At 52.0% G+C, this 21,285-nt stretch overlaps 10 protein-coding genes across 10 annotated transcripts; 5 read left to right on the top strand and 5 right to left on the bottom strand.

Annotated features, from left to right (window-relative positions):
• Window positions 1–819: 819 nt before the first annotated feature.
• UHO2_00600 (putative ribosomal protein L22) lies at window positions 820–1,740 on the bottom strand (the record flags this gene model as incomplete). Its single annotated transcript, XM_041557220.1, has 3 exons — window positions 820–1,004; window positions 1,103–1,264; window positions 1,551–1,740. 3 exons carry the CDS (start codon window positions 1,738–1,740, stop codon window positions 820–822), a joined length of 537 nt encoding a protein of 178 aa, XP_041413154.1.
• A 583-nt stretch (window positions 1,741–2,323) lies between these two features.
• Window positions 2,324–3,805, top strand: UHO2_00599 (putative CBF5 - Centromere Binding Factor / putative rRNA pseuduridine synthase; the record flags this gene model as incomplete). Its single annotated transcript, XM_041557219.1, has 1 exon — window positions 2,324–3,805. The coding sequence occupies one exon, from the start codon at window positions 2,324–2,326 to the stop codon at window positions 3,803–3,805; it is 1,482 nt and encodes a 493-aa protein (XP_041413153.1).
• A 575-nt stretch (window positions 3,806–4,380) lies between these two features.
• Window positions 4,381–5,964, bottom strand: UHO2_00598 (uncharacterized protein; the record flags this gene model as incomplete). Its single annotated transcript, XM_041557218.1, has 1 exon — window positions 4,381–5,964. One exon carries the CDS (start codon window positions 5,962–5,964, stop codon window positions 4,381–4,383), a length of 1,584 nt encoding a protein of 527 aa, XP_041413152.1.
• Window positions 5,965–6,285: 321 nt separating this feature from the next.
• UHO2_00597 (uncharacterized protein) lies at window positions 6,286–7,680 on the top strand (the record flags this gene model as incomplete). Its single annotated transcript, XM_041557217.1, has 1 exon — window positions 6,286–7,680. The coding sequence occupies one exon, from the start codon at window positions 6,286–6,288 to the stop codon at window positions 7,678–7,680; it is 1,395 nt and encodes a 464-aa protein (XP_041413151.1).
• A 103-nt stretch (window positions 7,681–7,783) lies between these two features.
• UHO2_00596 (uncharacterized protein) lies at window positions 7,784–8,932 on the bottom strand (the record flags this gene model as incomplete). The annotated part of the gene is made up of 1 exon (XM_041557216.1): window positions 7,784–8,932. The coding sequence occupies one exon, from the start codon at window positions 8,930–8,932 to the stop codon at window positions 7,784–7,786; it is 1,149 nt and encodes a 382-aa protein (XP_041413150.1).
• A 642-nt stretch (window positions 8,933–9,574) lies between these two features.
• UHO2_00595 (uncharacterized protein) lies at window positions 9,575–10,047 on the top strand (the record flags this gene model as incomplete). The annotated part of the gene is made up of 2 exons (XM_041557215.1): window positions 9,575–9,669; window positions 9,816–10,047. The coding sequence occupies 2 exons, from the start codon at window positions 9,575–9,577 to the stop codon at window positions 10,045–10,047; spliced, it is 327 nt and encodes a 108-aa protein (XP_041413149.1).
• Window positions 10,048–10,325: 278 nt separating this feature from the next.
• Window positions 10,326–11,354, bottom strand: UHO2_00594 (uncharacterized protein; the record flags this gene model as incomplete). Its single annotated transcript, XM_041557214.1, has 2 exons — window positions 10,326–11,122; window positions 11,246–11,354. 2 exons carry the CDS (start codon window positions 11,352–11,354, stop codon window positions 10,326–10,328), a joined length of 906 nt encoding a protein of 301 aa, XP_041413148.1.
• A 353-nt stretch (window positions 11,355–11,707) lies between these two features.
• Window positions 11,708–13,462, bottom strand: UHO2_00593 (uncharacterized protein; the record flags this gene model as incomplete). The annotated part of the gene is made up of 1 exon (XM_041557213.1): window positions 11,708–13,462. The coding sequence occupies one exon, from the start codon at window positions 13,460–13,462 to the stop codon at window positions 11,708–11,710; it is 1,755 nt and encodes a 584-aa protein (XP_041413147.1).
• A 561-nt stretch (window positions 13,463–14,023) lies between these two features.
• Window positions 14,024–18,724, top strand: UHO2_00592 (uncharacterized protein; the record flags this gene model as incomplete). Its single annotated transcript, XM_041557212.1, has 1 exon — window positions 14,024–18,724. One exon carries the CDS (start codon window positions 14,024–14,026, stop codon window positions 18,722–18,724), a length of 4,701 nt encoding a protein of 1,566 aa, XP_041413146.1.
• Window positions 18,725–19,576: 852 nt separating this feature from the next.
• Window positions 19,577–21,277, top strand: UHO2_00591 (uncharacterized protein; the record flags this gene model as incomplete). Its single annotated transcript, XM_041557211.1, has 1 exon — window positions 19,577–21,277. One exon carries the CDS (start codon window positions 19,577–19,579, stop codon window positions 21,275–21,277), a length of 1,701 nt encoding a protein of 566 aa, XP_041413145.1.
• Window positions 21,278–21,285: the final 8 nt, after the last annotated feature.

The raw sequence follows: 21,285 nt of genomic DNA, 5'->3' as shown, positions 1-21,285 counted from the left end.
GGGACAAGTAGCTCAGTGAGCGCACAAGCGCCTGAGGTTCGGTGGTGATTCGTTCCGGAGGATAAGACTTATCGGCCTCGCTATTGTGAAAGAGACAGCAATCGGCGCTGTTCAAGCAGATGATAGGAAGGATCCGTGAGAGAAGCGTTGAACTGATAGCAGGGGAAAGGATGAGGGTTTGATATGACAAAGGAAGGAAGTGTAACACACAGTGCACAGGGCAGCTCACCGGCTTCTTTCTGCTTGCGGAGTGGAGGTGTAAGCCGCCGATTTGGGTAGAAAGCCGCGCTGAACTGTGCTCAAATTTCAGCGCGCGTGAGCCAGAGAGAGAGAGAGATGCAGTCAGGGTCCATGTTCACCTTTTTTGGTCATTTCCCTGGGCTTTTGACTGCACTGCTCACGTAAAGCAGGCAGCCAAGAATTCACTGTTGCTTCCGCATTTCTAACAATCTCGAAATTGACACCGACTTCCACAACCAAAGGTTCATGCTGATTGACACGATAGTGAGAGTCTCGACGGCGCAGACAGCACAAAGCAGCACAAAGCAGCACAAAGCGGAAAAGAGGGTTGGTGCCGGGTCAGAGAGTCGATAGCTCCTGTTTTCCCGGCTTTTGAAAGGCAATGTCATTCAAGATTTCATCTCCTGCCATCGTATACAATGCTACAGCATCCTCCTCCTCCATACATCGAAAAACCAATTAAGGTCTCCGACATTCAGAGGCGACTCGGCTGCCACACACGGGTGGAAAGAAAGACCTCAAACGAGCAGACCGTGACAAGAACCTGTAAACAATCCTACCCTGAACAGAGTGGACAGTTTAGTTCTCAGCCTCATCTTGGTCGTACGAGACGTTGAAGAACTTGATCTCGTAACCCTGCTTGGAGGTGGCGACGACACGGAGCCAGTCACGGAGCTGCTGCTTGCGGAGGTGCTTCTTGGTCAAGTACTTGAGGTAACGCTTGGAGAAGGCGACGTTGGTGTCGACCCAGATTTTGCCCTCGCCTGTAGAGTACGGAAAAGAGATAGCGCGAAACGTTGTGGAAAAACAAACGCAGAGGTCGATATCGAGGACGAGAGAGCTTGAGTCAGCTATCTCCGACTCGAGTGCGCGATTGCGACCTTCTTTGAAGAAGGGGGTGTGGGGGGATGGGGGATGCGACGGAAGGTAGCGAGGAGATGGATGGCATGATGAAAGGAAGATGCCGAAAAGAGACTGCCGAGAACAGCTGACAGTGTGCGGAAGCTGGGGAAGCGAAGAACGTCTTCACAACCATGCGATCGATAGTCGTGTCACATTCACTTCTTCTGCGTTTCCGAGCAATGCACCATGAAGCAACACGATAAGCAGGACCTTCTGATGTGCTCCCAAAGGCAATTTTGAAAGCAACTGCGGACTGCGTCGCATTCTGGTACAAACAACTCCTCTCGATTATTTCTCTTCCCGACTAGATCTGCCATGCTTGCCATGCTATCCTATCTCCCTTGTCGCTGAAATCTTCCATCCTCATCCTCATCCTCACCCTCGTCCTCATCATCAAATGTACTTACCCTCACGAGTGATCTTGACGTGGTCACCGAGGTTACCGGCCTTGCCGTCAACCTTGATGCGGTCGTGGAGGTACTTCTCGAAAGCGGCGGCATCAAGGATACCGTCGTTAGCGGGTCCGGAGAAGTCGATGAAGAACTTGTGCGAAGTCTTGGACTGCTTAGCAGCCTTGGTGGTCTTGGTAACAGCCATTTTGAATATAGATATGAGAAGCCTACTGGTGGGATCAGCAAAGCGAGGTAAAGGATGGTGTGGGAACGGAGGAGGAAGACGACGACGACGAGCCAGATTCCTGAAGCTAGTCGTCTCTCCCTGCCGCCTTCCTGTTTTCCCAGCCAATGTTCCGGGAGATCCAGCTGCTGGCTGGTTCCTTTTCGAGTGAAATCGGAATGCCTGTTTGCAAGCGTTCCAGCGAAAGTTTTTTTTTATTTTTTTTTTACAGTTGCCCAAAATCACGTGCAACCTTGAGAGAGCCCATTTTTCAAAAGATTGTGTTAAAGTCACTGTAAACACATCTACTGCTTATGCATGCATTATTCAGCAACACTTTGGACGGCTCCGTGCATTTGAGATTTCAGTTGCTGTCAAGGGGAAAAAAAAGGGAAGATTTTTTGCTGGCACGACTGCGTAAAGCAGCGGAACAAACGAAAAAGAAAGCTCAATTGTAGTCAACCCTCGTCGTCGCCATCAGAATCGGTCACTGTCGGCCCACTCCCTCATCCTTTCTCACCTTATCCCACTCATCACCCATACCCTCCCCCTACCGACAGCCAACATGTCTCTTCCGCTCGGTACCTCGGTCGCCGAGGCCCAAGAGAAGGGCGACTTCATGATCAAGCCCGAAAACACCGGCCCAAAACTCAACACTGCCGACTGGCCTTTGCTCCTCAAGAACTACGACCAGCTTCTCGTCCGCAGCTCTCACTTCACCCCTATCCCTCACGGTTGCTCTCCCCTCAAACGTGACTTGCAGAGCTACATCAAGTCTGGTGTGATCAACCTCGACAAGCCTTCCAACCCTTCCTCGCACGAAGTTGTTTCTTGGCTCCGACGCATTCTCCGTGTCGAGAAGACCGGTCACAGTGGTACCCTTGACCCCAAGGTCACAGGATGCTTGATCGTCTGCATTGACCGTGCTACCCGTCTTGTCAAGTCACAGCAGGGTGCTGGTAAGGAATATGTTGCCGTCCTTCGTCTTCACGAGAAGCTCGAGGACCCTAAGAAGCTCCCCCGCGCCATCGAGACGCTGACTGGATCCTTGTTCCAGCGTCCACCTTTGATCTCGGCCGTCAAGCGTCAGCTTCGTGTTCGAACCATCTACGAATCCAAGCTCATTGAATTCGACAACGATCGTCACCTTGCCGTCTTCTGGGTCAGCTGTGAGGCCGGAACCTACATCCGAACGCTTTGTGTCCACTTGGGTTTGTTGCTGGGCGTTGGTGGTCACATGCAGGAGCTTCGTCGTGTTCGTTCTGGTGCCTTGTCGGAAAACGACTCGGTTGTTACTATGCACGATGTGCTCGATGCTCAGTGGCTCTACGACAACCAGCGTGACGAATCCTACCTTCGTCGTGTCATTCGCCCTCTCGAGTCGCTGCTCACGGGATACAAGCGTATCGTCGTCAAGGACTCGGCCGTCAACGCCGTCTGCTACGGTGCTAAGCTCATGATCCCCGGTCTCCTCCGATACGAGAAGGATATCGAGACACACGAGGAAGTCGTCCTCATGACCACAAAGGGTGAGGCTATCGCTCTTGCCATCGCACAAATGTCCACCGTCGACCTCTCCACATGTGACCACGGTGTTGTTGCCAAGGTCAAGCGTTGCATCATGGAGCGCGACACTTACCCACGACGATGGGGTCTCGGTCCCAAGGCACAAGAGAAGAAGGCCATGATCAAGACCGGAAAGCTCGACAAGCACGGTAAGGCCATCAACGGCGTTACACCAGACAAGTGGAAGAAGGAGTACGTTGATTACTCTGGTGATGCTGCTCCTGCTGCTGTTTCGGATGTCGAGCAGGTCGCTGCCGCTGCTGTTGTCGCACCAGTGACACCAAAGAAGGAAGACAGCGATAGCAAGAAGAGGAAGCTTGAGGAGACACCAGGTGCCGCGCCTGACGGCGAGACCGAAGAGGAGAGGAAGAAGCGCAAGAAGGAGAAGAAGGAAAAAAAGGCTGAAGCTGCTGCTGCCGGCATTGAGACACCAAAGTCTGAGAAGAAGAAGAAGGACAAGAAGGACAAGAAGGACAAGTAAGGGTTCCAACCTCCCTTTAGCTCGTACGCTCCCCTGCATCGTTTTTGTTTCTTTCCTTTTCCTTGAAGTTGACTGCGAACAACTGCAGCTCCCGGTCCTGCCACATCTACAACACAGTGGTACAGAGAGGATGGGATGACATCACGATTCTGTTTTTCCACACTTCAGAGGTTGTAAGGAAGGACTTGTCTCTGCTGTGAAGGAGCGATGCAGCCAACAGTATGGATCTGCTTCCATAGCTCAGCTTGACCCTCACTACCTCAGCGTGGGGCCTTCACCACCTCTTCATCTCGATGTCCATCTCCATTCTTTCCCTCTCGAGAGCTGTCAGACGGCATTCACAGCGGCAACTCGCGCATGCCCGTTTAGCTCTCTTCTTCTTCTTTGTTGTATCCTTTCTTCACCCCTCCCATTCGGCATCTTTTTCTCTTTCCTTGTCTCGTTCATGGTCTCGGTTTTCATTGGTTTCCATCTCTGTACTCTAGCATTATATTATCGTTCTCGCCATCAACCTTGCTCCAGGCTGCGACTTTTTCCCTGGGTTCTGACTCTATATTATTGCAAATGAAACACGACTATAAAGCGACGGCCCTCTGTATCCTAGCCATCACAGGTCGATGATCCGAGATCAAATATCCTGCATCTCCTTCACTCCAATTTGGCAGCGTACCAAACGCCTGTATCCTCCACTTCTCATTGTCTCCATCTTTATTCTTCGCCATTGTATCAGTGACTACTACCCTCTTCACCTCCTCTCTTACAGCAGCTGATGCTTGGTCTCTAGCCCATTTTATACCCGCTGCGGGGCTTCGTGGAGGGGCAGGCGATTTGGAATGATCCAATACCGCATCTTTCCTCGTCTCATCCCAAACAGCTTCGTTGTCGAGGATCATGATAAAGTCGATCCTATCATCAATGGCTCTACGAGGAGATGGTAGGAAGTCTGTAAACGTTCGTAGTGGACCTACTGGCTCGGAAAGCATTCCTCCGCTCTTCCCCTCGTCTCCCGAAGGAGGAGCAGGAGGAGTACGACGACCAGAAGAGTATTCCGATCGCAATGAATCTTCGTTATCCGTCAACAACGGCGACTTGAAACGAGTGGGAACGGAAAGCGCTATATCGAGGAATGTCGATCCTGTCGAGTTTGCCGGAAGAGAGTAGTGTGGTGAGACGAGGGTGGACCAGCTTCCTTCGTTTCGTGGAGAGTTGAGGTCGCCGATGAGCACTATCAATGGCTCCTCCAGTTGCTTAAGCGAGGAAGATGCTTGGGAGGAGTAGTGGGCCTCGGTGTGAGCAGAAGCTTGTCTGGCACGTTGGACAATAAGCTCGCTCGACTTTGCTCTAGCTTGGACTCCTTGATGATCGTAATGTGTCGAAAAGACGTGGACGATTTCTCCTGTTGCTAAGAGCTTCAAGCTGACATGTGTGCACATTCGAGTGAGTGCTGCATCCCATCCTACACTGCCAACTACGTCTGGTGTTGGGGAGAGCCAGAAATGCTCAACACCATCCTTCCCCACTCCTCCTTGATCAGCGGAAACGCGTTCGAAGGTGTCTCTCCTCCAAAACACAGGTACTGCTTCACCTGCTCGTTTCCCATCATCCCTTCCTACCCCTGCATGATCGTATTCCTCCCCTAACCATTGGACGAGATTTCCATATTGCCCATCGAGCACTTCTTGAAATGCGAATAGGTCCCAGTCGTAGAACAACGGCGTGTCGGCAATTTTTGGCCCCCGGAGCAACCAGCTCCTCTCCCCTCTGTACTGCTTTGTGAGGTATGGCGATCCAGCAGGGTGGATAGATGCTGCGAACTGGGATGGACCCGCACCCATGCGTGCAGCAGAGAGAAGATTGTCGAACATCGACTGAGAAGAGTCGAATGCAGCATTGCGGGAGTAGCGAATGTTGATCGAGCCGATGGAGAGCGAAACTCTGCCGCGTGTGCGACCGTGCTTCCCTTTGTAGATCTTGTGTTTTGCTGGTTCGGAGAGCGAAGGTTGGAGCATGGTCTCAGTGGATGTACAGGAAGAGGAGAAAGGTGCGACACGGCAAAGACCCATCGAGACCAGGTCGTAGGTTCGGAATCGGAAGTAGAGAAAGAGGGTGACGGCGAGTGCTGTTAGTAGGATTGAAGCTGATAATGGTCGGTGACGCATCTTTGCCATCGCTTCACACCTTCGTGGCGGTGTGAGGGGTGGACGGCGAGAAGGCGGAGGGAGAGGAAGAGAGAAAGGGAGGAGTGAGGGTTCTCTATCCGGCGAATGTGAGTCGAGACTTCTGAGCTCATGCAGCTGTCCCTTCAAGTGGGGTAATTCTGCAACTCTGCTGTTGTGCGCATCAGTCGGTCTCACAAATTTAAAGTGCGGAAAATTGGTTAGCTGAGACTCTTTTTGACGTCGAAGCCTCTACACTCACTTCCTTGTTCAACTGTCACACAACACAGCTTCACTTCGACCATCACCATTTCGTATAGCAAGATGTTGACGCCGACACATATAACGCTACGACTCTCCAGAAGAGCTTTGCGCAGCTCCTTGCCGAGGATTGCTGCTGAGAAGCGAGCATTCGCACGGGCTTCCCGCACCCTTGACACGTCCTACCCTCGGCTTCAACAGAACGACTCTTCGAGCTCTTCATCAGGCTCCTCTTCATCTAACAAGGCATCTAGTAGCCCGATAAGCATAACAAACATCCTCATCGCATCAGCAGCCATCGTTAGCGTCACACCTTACGCTCTCGACCTCTACGGCAAAATCACTGGCACCTCTCCTCCACCCTCCACTTCGATCCCAGGTAAAGTCGAACCATACACCCACAACCCCCTCCCTCTCATCTCCTCCGCCTACTACCCAGACCCTTCCACCGCATCAGCACACAAATTTCTACAAATCGGTCTTCCCGCTTCCACCTCCAAGCCCTCCCTCGCCTCCAAATTCACCAATCCCGAAGATGACATCCGCAAAAAACTCCGCATTAGAAGCATCTACATCAAAGAACCTAGCCTAGTCATCGAACGAGCCTACACTCCACTCTACGATACACTCCCCGGATCCTATGCGGCTTCACTGGCCTCAGCAAGCTCATCCGATCGCAAGCTTCTGGATCTGATTGTAAAGAGATACCCAGACGGCGAGTTGGGTCGGATGTTGCATCGTGCGGGGCCAAATCCGACCGTACCGCAGTTAGAAGTGAGAGGTCCAGTTGACACTTGGTCTTTCGAACGTGATTCGGCGCATGGTGTGTTGCCAGTACCAGAGAGAATTGTGATCGTTGTGGGTGGAACGGGTGTTACGCCGGCTTATCAGCTGTTGACCAATCTATTCGGTCGACCTGGTGCCGCTGGGGTAGGCTTAGGAATCAAGGGAAACGCGCCGAAGGTGGAAGTTTTGTACGCGACGCAGGATTTGGAGAATGCTCTGTTGCTCCCGCAGTTGCATGAGCTGGCGAGCACAAATGGAGACAAGATCAGTGTGAAGTTGTTCGCCGAAAGGCTACCAGGTGCGACAAAGTTGAGTAAGGCTGATGCTGCAGCACTAGGTCAGCTCGTACCAGCGGCAACTGGGGGAAGTAGAGGCGAGTCATGGATTCCTTTCTTCAGCAAGCGGTCGAGTCGGGATCCGAAGTTAGAACTCACAGCAGCACAGACAGCGGCGAAAATTCCGGTCTACGAATCGCGTATTACCCAACAGCATCTTTCTCAGATCCTCACTCCGGCAGAGGGAAGCGGTAGAACACTGGTATTGATTAGCGGTCCCGATGGAATGGTAGATGCTCTTGCCGGACCCAAGTCTCGAGATGGTCAGTCTCAAGGACCTCTCGCTGGCGTTCTTGCTCGGATTGGGCTAAAGCAGGAGGATGTGTTCAAACTCTAAACAAACCTCCTTGCAGCCAAAGAGGGGGTGTGTGAGATGTACGATTACCAATTACAACGGGTATAGATATTGATGTACAACAATGATTAACGTAAGTGTGAGTTTAGACGCCATGCTTCTTGCGTTCTCCGTCGACCATCACGTTTTTGTTATGCTGAGTAGCCGGTCGGAGAGATTCGGTATGGATGAGGGTTCCTTCTTCTTCCGGATTCTCGTAGCCGTCTGCTCTGCGCTGTTCAACCCCAACGAGGCCGAGATGATGTCTGAGCAGTGCTGCGAGTTGCGATCGTGCTAAGGAAAGCCGTGACTCGCCGGTATTCTTCAGATTGAGTAGAGTTGCAGTGTTCCATTCCGTCGCTACGTTGGACGGGATAGATCTATCTCCTTCTACGCCTGCTTTTGCGGTATCCGGTGATCCGTGAAGAAGAGCTTCCGAATACCGCAAAGCCTCAGGCAACAGTTCCTGCGGAGCAACATCTCCACTCTCCCTAATCGCCTTCACTACCGGTTGCAACTCTTCACTAATCGGTTCACCAAAATTAATCGTCACATGATTCCCAAACTTCGGTAACCACTTTGGCTTTTCCCTCGGTTCAGGCATCATCCGATCAAACCCAGTAATCCAAATTGGTACTACCACCGGCAATTTTTCCGCCTCCAACAACATCCGGCTTATCCCCCACTTGAACCGTCTCAATCTTGTACTCGTGCTGACATTCACATACGCCTCAGGAAACAAATGCACCCAACTACCACCACTCAACTTCTTTATCGATTCGTCGATAGCAGCCTGATGAATCCCACCACCGCGATGCGTCTCGATGCATTGTCCGTTGCGGAAGAATCGAGAGAGGAGAGGGTTGGTGAACATGATATCGCTGGCTCCGAGGGTCCAGCGTACAGTGCGGGGGTTGAGGAAGGTGGATGGGGGTAGTGTGCCCCATATGGTGGGTTCGTCGAGGACTGAGATGTGATTGCAGTATGTGAGCAGGCCCCGGTTGGAGGAGAGACGTTCGGAGGAGTGGAGATGGGAAAGGAATCGATCGAGACCGCGGACAGCGACGTTGCGACAACCATAGCGGAGAAGGGCGCGGGAGAAGGCGGCGACTGCTCGAATGGTGTATGTCGATGATGAGGCGGAAGAGGCGGAGGTGGACATGGATGCGGAAGCGGCTGAGGAGGTGAGGTTGGATGCTGCTGAGCTGGCAGCTGCGGTGAAGGGTTTGAACACCCTTGCTGTTGCCCAGACCATCGTTCAGCGTTGCTCAGGATAGGGGTTTCTAAGCCAAGCTGTTGAGGTTGATGCTGAGCCTAGCCTCGGTGCTGTAGAATATCGTTCCCGCCGGCTATCCAACCCTGAGATCGAAAGGCAATGGCCGTGAGTGTCGACTGTTGACCGAACCGCAAGCCCGCGCTTGGTCGGAAACCGATGATAGAGTGGATTGTTCCGGCGAGCCAGCGAGCCACTTGCTCGAAGGTGTTTGTGGTTGGGTATAGAGTCAAAAGAGTGGAAGAAGGCCGAGTGTTTTGCGTGTCTTCGGCTGGTTTCGGACCCTTGTTCCCAACAGACACCAATAAATTGTTGTGGCCAATCCCGATTCGCACGACCTCTGAGAATCTCACCCGATCTATTGCCGTTGAGCTAAGCAGTACTCTTTTCTTCTTCGTTCCGCAGCGTTGCTGAAGCACGTATTTGATGTTCGGATAATTAAATTTTGATGCCTTTTTCTTGGTCCTGAGGTGGAGGCATTTGACCCGTGAGTAAGGGTGACATAATCCTCCAGCTTCATGAAGGATTCGGTGAGAAGAGCTCATTGAAGTCTTGCTCGTCTTTGCCTGGTCAACCGCTCTTCTCGCATACACCATACAATCAACCTCAAACGCATAATTCACAATGGATCTCAGCTCATTAACAGGCAAGTCGGCCCTCGGCGGTGCCGCCAACTCGGCTACCTCTGCTGAGCGAAAGGAAGCTATCAAGCAGCAAGTGTAAGTTTCACCTCCTCTCCCCTGCTTCACTGTGAGTGCAAAAGCACACATGGGGGTCAACGTCGAGATGTCCACGATTCTTTCGAAATGATGAGGGCAAGCAATTCAAGCCGATATACTGACACCCCTCGTTTGCGCCGCAACAGATCCTCGGAACTCGCAATGGCAAACGCGCAGCAACTCATCACAAAGGCAACGGAAAAGTGTTACACTAAATGCATTCCTGCACCAGGTGCAAGTCTTTCAGGCAAGGAACAGACATGTTTGACAAGATGCATGGAGAGGTACTTTGAAGCTTTCAACATTGTTTCAAGCACTTACGTCAGGAGGGTCGGTAATGAGAGGGCTGCTGGAGCTGTTGCTGAGGCTGGTCTCTGAGCCGCCGAACGCAAGACGCAGCGACGACGAAGACAGACATGTATACATTCAAAAGGCATTGCTGACGCCAAACACATCTCAATATCACAACACTACTCTTTCTCAGAATATGGCAGAGGTGAAATGGGTTGATACCGACAGGGTTACTCGGGTTGCTTGAGAAACAGCGTGTGGATGCAGTATAAGTACAATGCAGAGTGGAGCAAAGCGAGGGTACATGCATTGCAGAATGTCTACGTTGAGTCTCGGTGCAGGAACTGTGGTGGTAGGGATGTGTGTTAGCGGATGTTACCGAACAAGCTGAGCCCTGACCTACGTGGAGGCGAAGCAGCTTCACCTTCCTCGTCTTTATCTCCCTCTGTCCCATTTTGAGCCTGTTCTTGCAGCGAAAGCAGCTGTGCTAGTGTGACATTGCCCCCATTTGCTCCTGGTTCCAGCGCTGTGCGAGACCTGTTCGTCGGTACCGCATTTGCCATTGCTGTAAGAGGACCTCTCTTGACCCCACTGCTCGCATTTCCCATCGCACCAACCTCTCTCTTAGGCCCAAACACGATCAACCGCCGAATATGCGTATCTTTACCATTCATATGATTAGCCAGGATACACACTTGTACCAACCACACTCTAATGCCTTCCCCTCCTTCTGCATCCTCCCCTTCTTCCCCCTCTACACCTCCATCCTCCTCCTCATCCTCCTCCTCCTCCCCCTCCCCTTCCCCATCCGCCTCTTTATCTTCCTCACTCGCAACCGAATCAACAGCACCTCCAGGCGTCATACTAAGATGTTTCCATCCTTGCGGACTGTCAAAGGTCCTCTGTCTGACCATTGTCAGATCGTGATAGTTCGTCCCAGCCTTAACTGCTACTCGTGTCGGCGTGTATGAGTCGTCCTGTTTGACATCGAGATAGATAGATAGGTGGGTGACGCATGTTCTACGGGAGAATTGAATGTTTATGAGATGAGGTTGGTTGCCGTCTGATTGCCAAAGTTTGGTGAGGTCGGGGGAGCGAAGTTCGGGAACGCCGGAGCCGGGTTTGTAGGAGGAGAGGGTCCAGGATGTGCCCGGGGCCAAGCCTACGTCTGTTTTTGTGGTGCGATCTGTGGGAGGTAGGGGAGATGCGGTACAGTTGAGGAGTTGGTCGGTCGGTGAATGTGAGGAAGATAAAAGGGATAGTGAGGGGGAGGGAAGGGACTTACCTTCGATATCATTGATGCGACGACGACGTTTGTGTTTTGTTGAGGTAGTGGATGGTGGCGAGAGTGCGGGTTGTACACGACTGCTGCTGGCTATTGCTTCGTGCTCCATCCTCGATAGCTGCCGTGGGGGGGGGGGGGGGGGGAAGCAAACTAGCAGCGCAGTTGTAAAAGTTGACGATGAGGAAGATGAGATCAAGGACAGGCAACCCAAAAATAACCACAAAGTTGACGAGACCAACACTTCCGAGTCGCGCACGCGTAAAGTGGAGCTCTCAGAGCCTCAAAGACAAAAAGTCCGCTCAAGATCCTGTTCAACGCTATCAGCCCAAGTCTACTTAAACGTTGCACCTTGTCACACAAACTGTTGGCTGTCTGTGGTTTGGAGAGTGTATCATCTATTGATGAAAGCGAGTCTATGGATGTTTTCTAGTCTTGCACGAATGCAATTAGGGATGAGAAGCTCTAATCCTGCCGACGATCCGAACTTCCCCCTACACCATCGTTATCCTCCTCTGTATCCTTCGCATCCTCGTAATTGGGCAACCCCTTATCCTCAATAAACGCACATCCAATCACCGTCCCCAAACTCACCACCGCTATCCCAGTAAAAACCCATCTGAGCGCAAACGCATACGACTCGACCGCCGCCTTCTGCAACTCCGTCGGCAATTCTGGCACGATACTACTCTTATGCCTAATCTCCGAAATGATCCTATCCGCATCCTTCCCTGTAATCTTCTGTCTCAACTGTCTCTTGAGCAAAGCCTGAAACAGTGTTCCACCACCAGAAACACCCAAAATCTGACCCGTATTGCGTGCCATATACGACATACTTGTCGCCACTGCAACATCGCTTCGCGGAACAGAGTTGATGAGAGCGATCAAAGTGCATGTTAGTACACCTGCTGTTCCGAATCCGTGCGGAACGATCGATGCATAGGTATACGCTTCCGAGCTGTCTTGGGTGAAAGTGGTGAAGCAAATGATCGAGACGGTGATGAGCATCGAGTTGACGAGGTTGTACGAGTAGTATCGGCCAGAGCTGCGCATGGTTAAGCCGGCCAGAACAGAGCCGACGCTGAGAGCAATACTGTTCGGGATAAGGTGGAGGCCTGCAAGGGAGGGAGTTTCGAGTTTGACTGCTTGAAAGTAAAGCGGGAAATGGTAGAGAGTACCGAAGGAGACGATGGAGAGGCAGAAGTTGGCGAATGCGACTGCTGCACCGGATCGTTGAGTGATGAGACGGAGGGGGAGGATGGGGTTGCGTGCGATTTTGGCTTCTGCGTAGAAGAAGAAGCTTATGCTGGCGAAGCCGATGACAAAGCCACCCCAGACGAAAGGATTGGAGATGTGAAGATCGTTTGCACTCATCAGACTGAGACTGATGAGGGTGCTGGAAAGACCAAGCACGAGACTGAAGGCGCCGTTGAAGTCAATCGATTTCAGTTTCTCCCACTTTGACTGCTGAACGAGCGCATTCGGTGTCTTGACATTGACAAAGATGAAAGCGAGCACGTAGTCCATCAGCAACAGTGGGATCTGAATAAGGAAAGCCCTTCTCCACCCAAGCGTGTCATTCATCCAACCACCAATAGGACCACCCAAGCCTGATCCGAGACCGAAGATAATGTTCGTTAGCCCTTGCAACAGGCCTCTATTCTTCAGCGGCACGAGGTCTGAGAGCACGATACTGGTTGTTGTTGTAAGGCCTCCTCCACCCATTCCTGCGAGCGCACGAGCAAAGATGAGCATATTCATCGACGTCGATAAACCGCAAAGCACCGTACCTGTAGTGAAGAAGGTGAGTGCGGTGAACATGCAATTCTTTCGTCCAATAATGTCTGCCATACGGCCGTAGAGCGGAGTGAAGCAGGCGACGGAGAGAAGGTATGCAGAGCCGAGCCACTGTGCTTGTTCAGAGGCGTTGAAGGAACTGCTGATGCTCGAGATGAGGGTTGCGGTGACGGTACCGTCCATGCTTGCGACGAAAACGGGAACCCAGAGCGCTGTGAGGAGGGGCGCAAGCTTGCGTAGTGGTGGCATGACTGTGACATGGTCTTCTTGCTCTGTCCCTGCTTCTGCTTCTGTTGAGGACGAGGATGATCCTGCGTCATTGTTGCGATTGGTGTGGTTGGAGGAGGTGGATTGGTAGTGCTCATCCCGCTGTTCAGAGGAGAGGAGAGAGGTCCTCTCATTGGCAGAGGTGGTCGGTGCCATCTAGGCGGTTTATTTACCGTAGCGTCTAACGGTATGGTCACGACGCTATGAGGCGTCGAATCTGCTTGAAGGTAGTTGCGGATGAAGGAGCAAGGAGGACGGTGCGCTCGTGTGATTTGTTGTGATACCGGTAATCTGGCGGTCGTCATTTGCTGCTTGAATATCGGCTGTATCTTCGGCCTCTTACCGGTCAATTTTCAGCTTTCGCACCTCTGCCCTGATTGGTAGCTGCCGAGGAAGTGATACGAGTGCCGACATGCTTCATTACTCGATTTTCAAAAAAGCTCTGTTATGGCGCGGAAAATCAACAAATGCTCTAAAAATGTGATCTTCCGTCTTCCGAGATTTTAACGCATTTTTTTTTTTTTTTTTTTTTTTTTTTTTGGGTGGTGTTGGACGGTTGAGAAGGAAAACGCCAAAAATTTCACTTTTTTCTGCGACCCTGAACGCTCAAAGCTTGGTTCAAGGTCTATAGTGAACAACGTTCTTCCTTGTCTTCTGGCTAGCTCGTCCATCGCTACTGGGTTTTGATCTCCACCATCCCATCAAAGTCAATCCAGCATGCCTGGCATCAAGCGTTCCAGGCCAGCGGAGGATGCAGCTGCTAGCTCCTCCAAGTCCAACTTCACCAAGAAAACCAAGAGCTCTTCCACCCCTAGTGCTTCAAGCTCGGCACCCACCACCTCGCTCCTCTCAGCTCAAGAAGTCGACTTCCCCCGTGGTGGCAGCTCCGGCCTCACCCCCCTCGAGTTCCGTGAAGCTAAGCGTGAAGCTCGTTCCGAATCGACCGCCAACGAGCTCCTCTTCAAGGATGCAAAGGATGTTCAGGCTGAAGCGAAGCGAAACAAGAACAAGCAGAAGTTCAACAGGGAGAAGCGCAACGACGCCAAAAAGAAGCGAGCCACAACCGAAGTCGTGAGGCCAGCGGCAGGAGAGAAGAAGGATCATATCCGTATCGAACACATCAACTACAAGCGTCTCATTCCTGGATCGAGATTGCTTTGCTCCGTGCTGGCAATTCACCCGCTCGCTGTGGTCGTTTCGCTGCCGAACCAGATGCTTGGTCACATTCCTGTTACACAGATCAGCTCTCAGTTCACACAACGTTTGCAAGCTGCTGCGGATGCCAATGCTGAAGATGACAGTGATGATGAACAAGACGACGATGACGAGGACGAGAGCATGGACGAGGACAGCGATGGCGAGGAGCCTGCCAACCGCACATCCAGCAAGAACTCCAAGAAGGACGCCAAAAAGGTTCCTGAGCTGCGTGACCTCTTCCACGTTGGTCAGTGGCTCGTTGCCAGCGTTGTCCAGGTTCGAGGTGGTGACGTTGCCAAAGGTCGACCCACTCGTGAAGGCGGCGAATACGAAAAGGAGTCTCGTCGTGTAGAGCTCTCCCTCGCACCTCACCTCGTCAACACCGGTGTCACCCTCTCCGATCTCGATGCAGGTGCCACCCTCTCTGCCTCCATCTCGAGCGTCGAAGACCACGGCTACATGCTCGACAGTGGCATTCCTGAGTTCCGCGGCTTTGTCCCCTTCGCTGATGCTGCCAAGCTTCCTTCCAGCTTCCACGCAAGGAAGAACGGAAAGTTGCTCCAAGTCGGTAGTGTTGTCTTTGCCAAGATCACCAAGATCCCCGAAAACCGTCGAAGCTTCGAAGCTACATTCGATCCCAAAACTGTCTCAACCAGTCCAATCAAGCACGTTCCCAGCATCACCTCTATCCTTCCGGGCACATTGACAAAGGTACTCATCACAGCGGCGTTGCCAACTGGACTCAACGTCAAGCTGTTCGGCATGTTCGATGCTACCATTGACCGGTTCCACTTGCCACAGCTGCCAGAGGGCAAGGATATCCAGGATGTCTACAAGGAGGGATCCAAGCACGTTGCACGTGTGTTGTGGGACTTGCTCGCTCCTCCTTCGACCGCGTTGCAGGGTGATAATCCAGACCACGAGCGCAAGTTTGGTCTTTCCTTGGCTCCTCAAGTTCTCGCTTTGCAGGCTCCTGTTGCAAAGGACCAGCAGCTGTTGCAGCACGCTTACCCCATTGGTGCACCTCTTAAGGTGAAGGTCGTGCAAACGATCAACGACTGGGGTCTCATTGTCTCGATTCACAACACTGATCTGCGCGGGTTTGTGCACATCTCGCAAGTCTCAGATGACCATGTTGTCTCGTTGCCTCCCTCTTCGGGCCCCTTCGCCAAGGGCACTGAACACAAAGCTCGTGTTGTCGGCCACTCTCCCACTGACCGCACCCTTCAGCTCTCACTCAAAGCTTCCGTCTTGGAGCGCAAGTTCATGCGCGTTTCTGAGGTGGAGGTCGGCGAAATCGTCAATGCTAACATCATCAAGCTCGGTCTTCCCAACACTATCTTCCTCCAACTCCATGGTCACGTCGACGGTGTTGTTTTCGCAAACCACTTTGCCGACGTCAAGCTCACCCACCCCGAGAAGCGTTTCAAGCCCGGACTCCAAGTCAAGGCTCGCGTTATGGACGTCGATCCAAGCCGCAACCGTATTGTTCTCACCTGCAAGAAATCGCTTGTCAAGTCTGACCTCCCCATCGTTGCATCGATGCAAGATGCACGAGTGGGTGTTGTGACACATGCAACTGTCTTCCGTGTCCAGACCAACTCTCTCATCGTCAGCTTGTTCGGCGGATTGAAGGCACTTGTGCCTGGAAGAGAGGTCAGCGAGGATGACTTCAATGACGTCAAAGATTCGTTCACCGAGGGCAAGGTGGTCAAGATGAGGATCACCGAAGTTGACTACGAGAACCAGAAGCTCGTGGGTAGCATCAAGCAAGCTTCTTCTGAGTACTTGGCCAAGCTCAACGTTGATGCGGTTGAGGTGGGTGAGAAGGTGACGGGTAAGGTCGCTGCTGTGCACAAGGAGGTTGTTGTGCTTTCGCTTGTGCCTTCTGGTGTGCGTGCGCTCTTGTCGCTTTCCGTGTTGGCTGCGATGCGAGGCACCACTTCCGAGGCTCTGCTTGAGAGTCTTGAGGAGGACCACGAGATTGAGGACCTTGTGGTTTCGGTCAAGAACCCGGCTAAGGGCATCGTCATTGTCGCTGACAAGGTTCGCTCCGGCAAGTCCACCGACCATTCCGCCGCCAACGGAACCGCTACTTCAGCCCAAGTCAAGCAAGGAGCAGTAGTCCAAGGCCGAGTCATCGAAAAGAACTCCAAATACCTCGACTGCATCGTCGCACTGGGCACTGCCACTCGTGCCAAACTCCACATCACCGACCTCTCCGACAACTACTCCAGCGATTCCTCCACCCTCCCTAACCCCGGCCAGAGCGTTTTATGCTACATCCTCTCACTTAAACCCAACGGTAAATCCGCCGTCATCTCCACCCGTCCATCCCGTACCACTGGTTCTGGCGGCATCGTCGACCCTGAAATCAGCTCCATCTCCGATCTAACCAAAGGTCAAAAAATCCGTGGATTCGTCAAAGCAATCACCAACGTCGGCCTCTTCATCACTATCGGACGCAAGCTCGACGCACGTGTCCAAGTTCGCGAGCTTTTCGACGAATTCGTTCGCGACTGGAAAACCCGTTTCACCCTCGGCCAAGTTGTTTCGGGTACCATCATGGACCTCAACCCGGGCAACAACGAGGTTGAAATGTCGCTCAAATCCACCCCTGGATCGATCAAGCCTCGTGCCGAGAAGGTGGAGGAGCGTGCACAGGCGATGCAGAAACAAAGGCCGAAGAGGTTGACTGATTTCAAGGTCGGGGACAAGGTGAAAGGTTTTATCAAGAACATTATCGGTTTTGGTGTCTTCGTGCAGATTGAAGGTACGAATGTGAGCGGGTTGGCTCATATGAATGAGTTGAGCGATGGAAAGGCGGACGAGGCGTTGAAGGCGTTCAGGGTGGGAGATAAGGTGAGGGCGATTGTGTTGAGGGTGAATGAGGAGAAGAGGAAGATTAGTTTCGGGTTGAAACCGTCGTATTTCGATGCTGCTGATTTTGAGGGTAGTAGTGATGAGGAGGAGGAGGAGGATGACGATGAGGAGATGGAGGACGGCGAAGCCGCTTCCGACAACGACGAGGCTAATGACGAAGATGAAAAGGAGGAAGAAGACAGTGCCGACGAAGGAGACTTTGTCGAGATGGACGAAGACTCTGAAGACGAAGAAGCCGCCACTTTCTCTTTCAAGTCCAAAAAGTCTTCTCTCCCCTCATTCGCTCTCTCTGGCGGCTTCTCCTGGTCTGCAGGCGCCAACGACGACGACGAAGAGTCTGACCACTCCCTCTCATCTTCCGACTCTGATTCCGACTCGGACTCCTCCGCCACCACCGCCCGCAAAGCTGCGCTCAAGAAATCCGAAGCCAAATCCAAATCCAAACGCTCCACCAACATCGAAGAAGACCTCACCGCCGACCTAGCCTCTAAAGCTCCCGAATCCGCCACCGATTTCGAACGTCTCCTTCTCGGTTCCCCCAACTCCTCTTTCCTCTGGATCCAATTTATGTCTTTCGCTCTCCAACTCTCCGATGTCGACAAAGCGCGTTCCATCGCTCGTCGAGCACTCAAAGTGATCAACTACAGAGAAGAACAAGAGCGAATGAATGTCTGGATTGCTCTCCTAAACCTCGAAAACACCTATGGCTCAGAAGAAACCCTCGAATCCACCTTCAAAGAAGCTGTCCAGGCAAATGACGGTTTCACCATGTACCTCAAAATGGTCAACATCCTCGAAGCCTCCAACAAGATTTCCGGAGCTGAAGAGATGTTTACTAAAGCCAAGGGAAAGTATTCTACTTCGCCCGAATTTTGGATGGAATACGCTCGGTTCTACCTTCGAACTTCTCAACCCGACCTCTCCCGTGCACTCCTCCCTCGAGCAATGCAAGCTTTGGAGAAAAGGGAGCATACATACACAATCACCGCTTTCGCCATCAACGAGTTTAAGCTGGGCGATCCTGAGCGAGGTAGGACCATTTTCGAGGGCTTAGTGGATAGTTATCCAAAAAGACTCGATTTGTGGTGGCAGTACATAGATCAGGAATCGAGGTTGGAAGGGAATCAGGAACAGGTAAGGAATTTGTTTGAAAGAGCAATGACGTTGAAATTGACAGCGAAGAAGGGGAAGAGTTTGTTAAAGAAGTGGTTGGAATATGAGAAGAAGAACGGGGATGGGAAAAGTCAGCAAAAGGTTATTGGGAGGGCGAAGGAGTTTGTTGATGAGATCAATCGGAAGAATGCTGCTCAAGGAGAGGAGGGTGAGGGTGAGGAGTAGGAGCGAGATTCTGTATACACAATCCGTAAGGCTATTGAGTCATATTTGTTACCATCCTTCTCTGAATGTGTGAACAGCTGTCCCTCTCGACAATGAGCAAGTGTGAGAGTTGAAGTCGCTGCTGAGCAGGAATCACACAAGGACGATTAGTGAAAAAGGGACCATGCAACTTTCAGGCTGGCGGCAATGACCTCGAAAAGGATTGGTATAGCTAGTATTGAATTCGATTGCATGTGGCTAGACGGAACAAAACGGCTAGAGAGATGCGAGGGGGGCTGCAGGCTTCGATTCTGGCGACGTGGACGTCAGAAAGCAGTCTCTTCCGTCCTACGAATGGTCATTCATCGTTGGTCTCGCTTAAGCAATGTGTCGACCCAACAACTCGTTCAAGTAGTAAAGTGCAATAGGAGCTGTATTAGCCGAAGCAGTATGGTTTCTGTCAGCCTCGCAATACATTTCGCCTTCCGCACCATTCCCATGTGTATTGACGGAGGAGTAGAATACTCACCAGTCCAAAGACCAGCAGCGTAAACAGCAAATTGTTTCAGAGTGTTCCGTGCTTGAAGACGTTCAGCAGCAGCCTCTGCGGGAGATGGTTGTCTTGGTGCTCCTCCGAACATCGTTACGATTTTTTTTGTACGAGTCTTGGATGATGAGGAAGGAAGGAAGGAGGTGGTGAGCTGAGAAGAAGTGAGTGGAGGTGAGGAGAATTTTTTGGTCCCTACGGATCCCACCCGATCCCGATGTTCCCGATTTCGAGTTGAAGGCGATTCAGGGTCCAGGAGAAGAAAAGTCGCCGAGGATGTTTGACATTTGGTTCTTGTGCTACCAACAACGACGAATACGGCAAGCATGTCCAGCGGTAATGGCGAGTCCAGCACTAGCAATGGTGGTAAAGGAATGAAGCGTACGACAGTACAGCATCAGCAACTACCACCAAGACCAAAGCTCGTTCCGCAATATCCTTCTGCCGAAACCCCTCGCCCGCCCGTCTCCGCCTTTCACGATGAAGAGCCAGTATGCCTTCCATTCTTTCTCTCCGGTCTCACCCAACCAACATCTGAATCGGGAGAATGGGTCTCTGTGATCACTGCGCCTGCCTACGCACCATTTGAAAGCTGGCTAAACGTAATGCAGAGTTTGATTCGACATCCAGAACGAAACTCAGGCAATATTCTGCGGGCCGATATCCTCAGCGAGACCTGCGCTCAACAAGATGAGGGAGGTGGCAAGCAAGGAGGGTGGAAAAAGCAATGGACAATACGACGAGCGTTGCTCCCAAGAAGACCAAATTTAGATTGGAGGATGGAACAGGATTGTTCCCTTCACTACCGCCTCCACCCTCACAGTGCAGGAGAGGAACACGGAGAGGAGGGGGTGGAGGAAGCAGCAGTTATATACACCCCTTTGATAGGTGCCGAATCTCATCCCAAAATGACTATACCCGAAGAGGGTAGGGGAGGACTGGGTCAAGCATCACCAACGGAAGCCTACATTCCATTCTACCACCCAAAAGTCCGCGCTTTAGCCTTCCACTACCACCCCCACCCCTCCTCTTCCACCGGCAACACTGAAGAACCAACAATATACGGCCGACTCAGTATATCCCTAATCCCCTTCCCCCCCACCACCTCTTCCCAACCCGAACCATTCCCCGCTACCCACCGTCTAACCCGAGTCGCACTCTCACTCATAACCACCCTCCATACGCACACATGGGGCGACCTGCACAGCTACCAAAAACGAGTTCATCACGACCAAATCGTCCCCCGCACCCTCTATCAAGATCTCTACCTCTCCCTCAAAACCAAATATGCTTCAGAGTTGATCGCGGGTTGGGCAGAAGCTACGGATCCGACAAAACACGTTTTTGAAGAGATGGGAATCGCTGCGTTTCTCATTTCTCTTTGGAGTCTTGAATATGGGAAAGAGGAGGGTTGGAAGGGGAGGGTGAAATTTGTTGATGTTGGTTGTGGGAATGGTTTGTTAACCTACATACTTTCGCGGGAAGGCTTCTCGGGTGTAGGGCTGGATTTAAGAGCGAGGAAAAGCTGGTTGAATTACAGCTCGAAAGGTGCGATGTTGAAAGAGTGGACGTTTACTCCCGCCTCCCTCCTCCAACACCGAGATGAAGAGGGGAGAGACGTATGGGAGGGGGCGTTTTTGATAGGAAACCACGCAGACGAACTTACACCTTGGATTCCCGTTTTAGCGACCCACAATAACTGTGCGGGTTTTATAAACCTGCCATGCTGCTACTACGGTCTGGATGGTACAAGAGATTTTCCTTTGTTGCTGAAAGGAAAGGGAGAGGCGGTATCGAGGAACGAACAGTACCTAGCGTACGTCTCGATGTTGCATGAGAGGTTCGGATGGAACTTAGAGTCAGAGGCGTTGAGAATTCCGAGTACTAAGAATTGGTGTTTTGTTGGTCGAACCTGGCTGCCCACTTCCACCGGGGACCAGGGGAGGGAGGTGATAAGGGATAGAATTCAAGAAGCGATCCAACAAGCCCTCACTCGTGGATGGGCCGCTCGCACGTCCACAAAGTAACAGAGTCA

This window comes from Ustilago hordei, assembly GCF_900519145.1.
Source record: "Ustilago hordei strain Uho2 genome assembly, contig: UHO2_contig_01, whole genome shotgun sequence".
NCBI lineage: Eukaryota > Fungi > Basidiomycota > Ustilaginomycetes > Ustilaginales > Ustilaginaceae > Ustilago > Ustilago hordei.
Note: the sequence above shows the minus strand (reverse complement) of the source record. Positions and strands in the feature narration are given on the sequence as shown.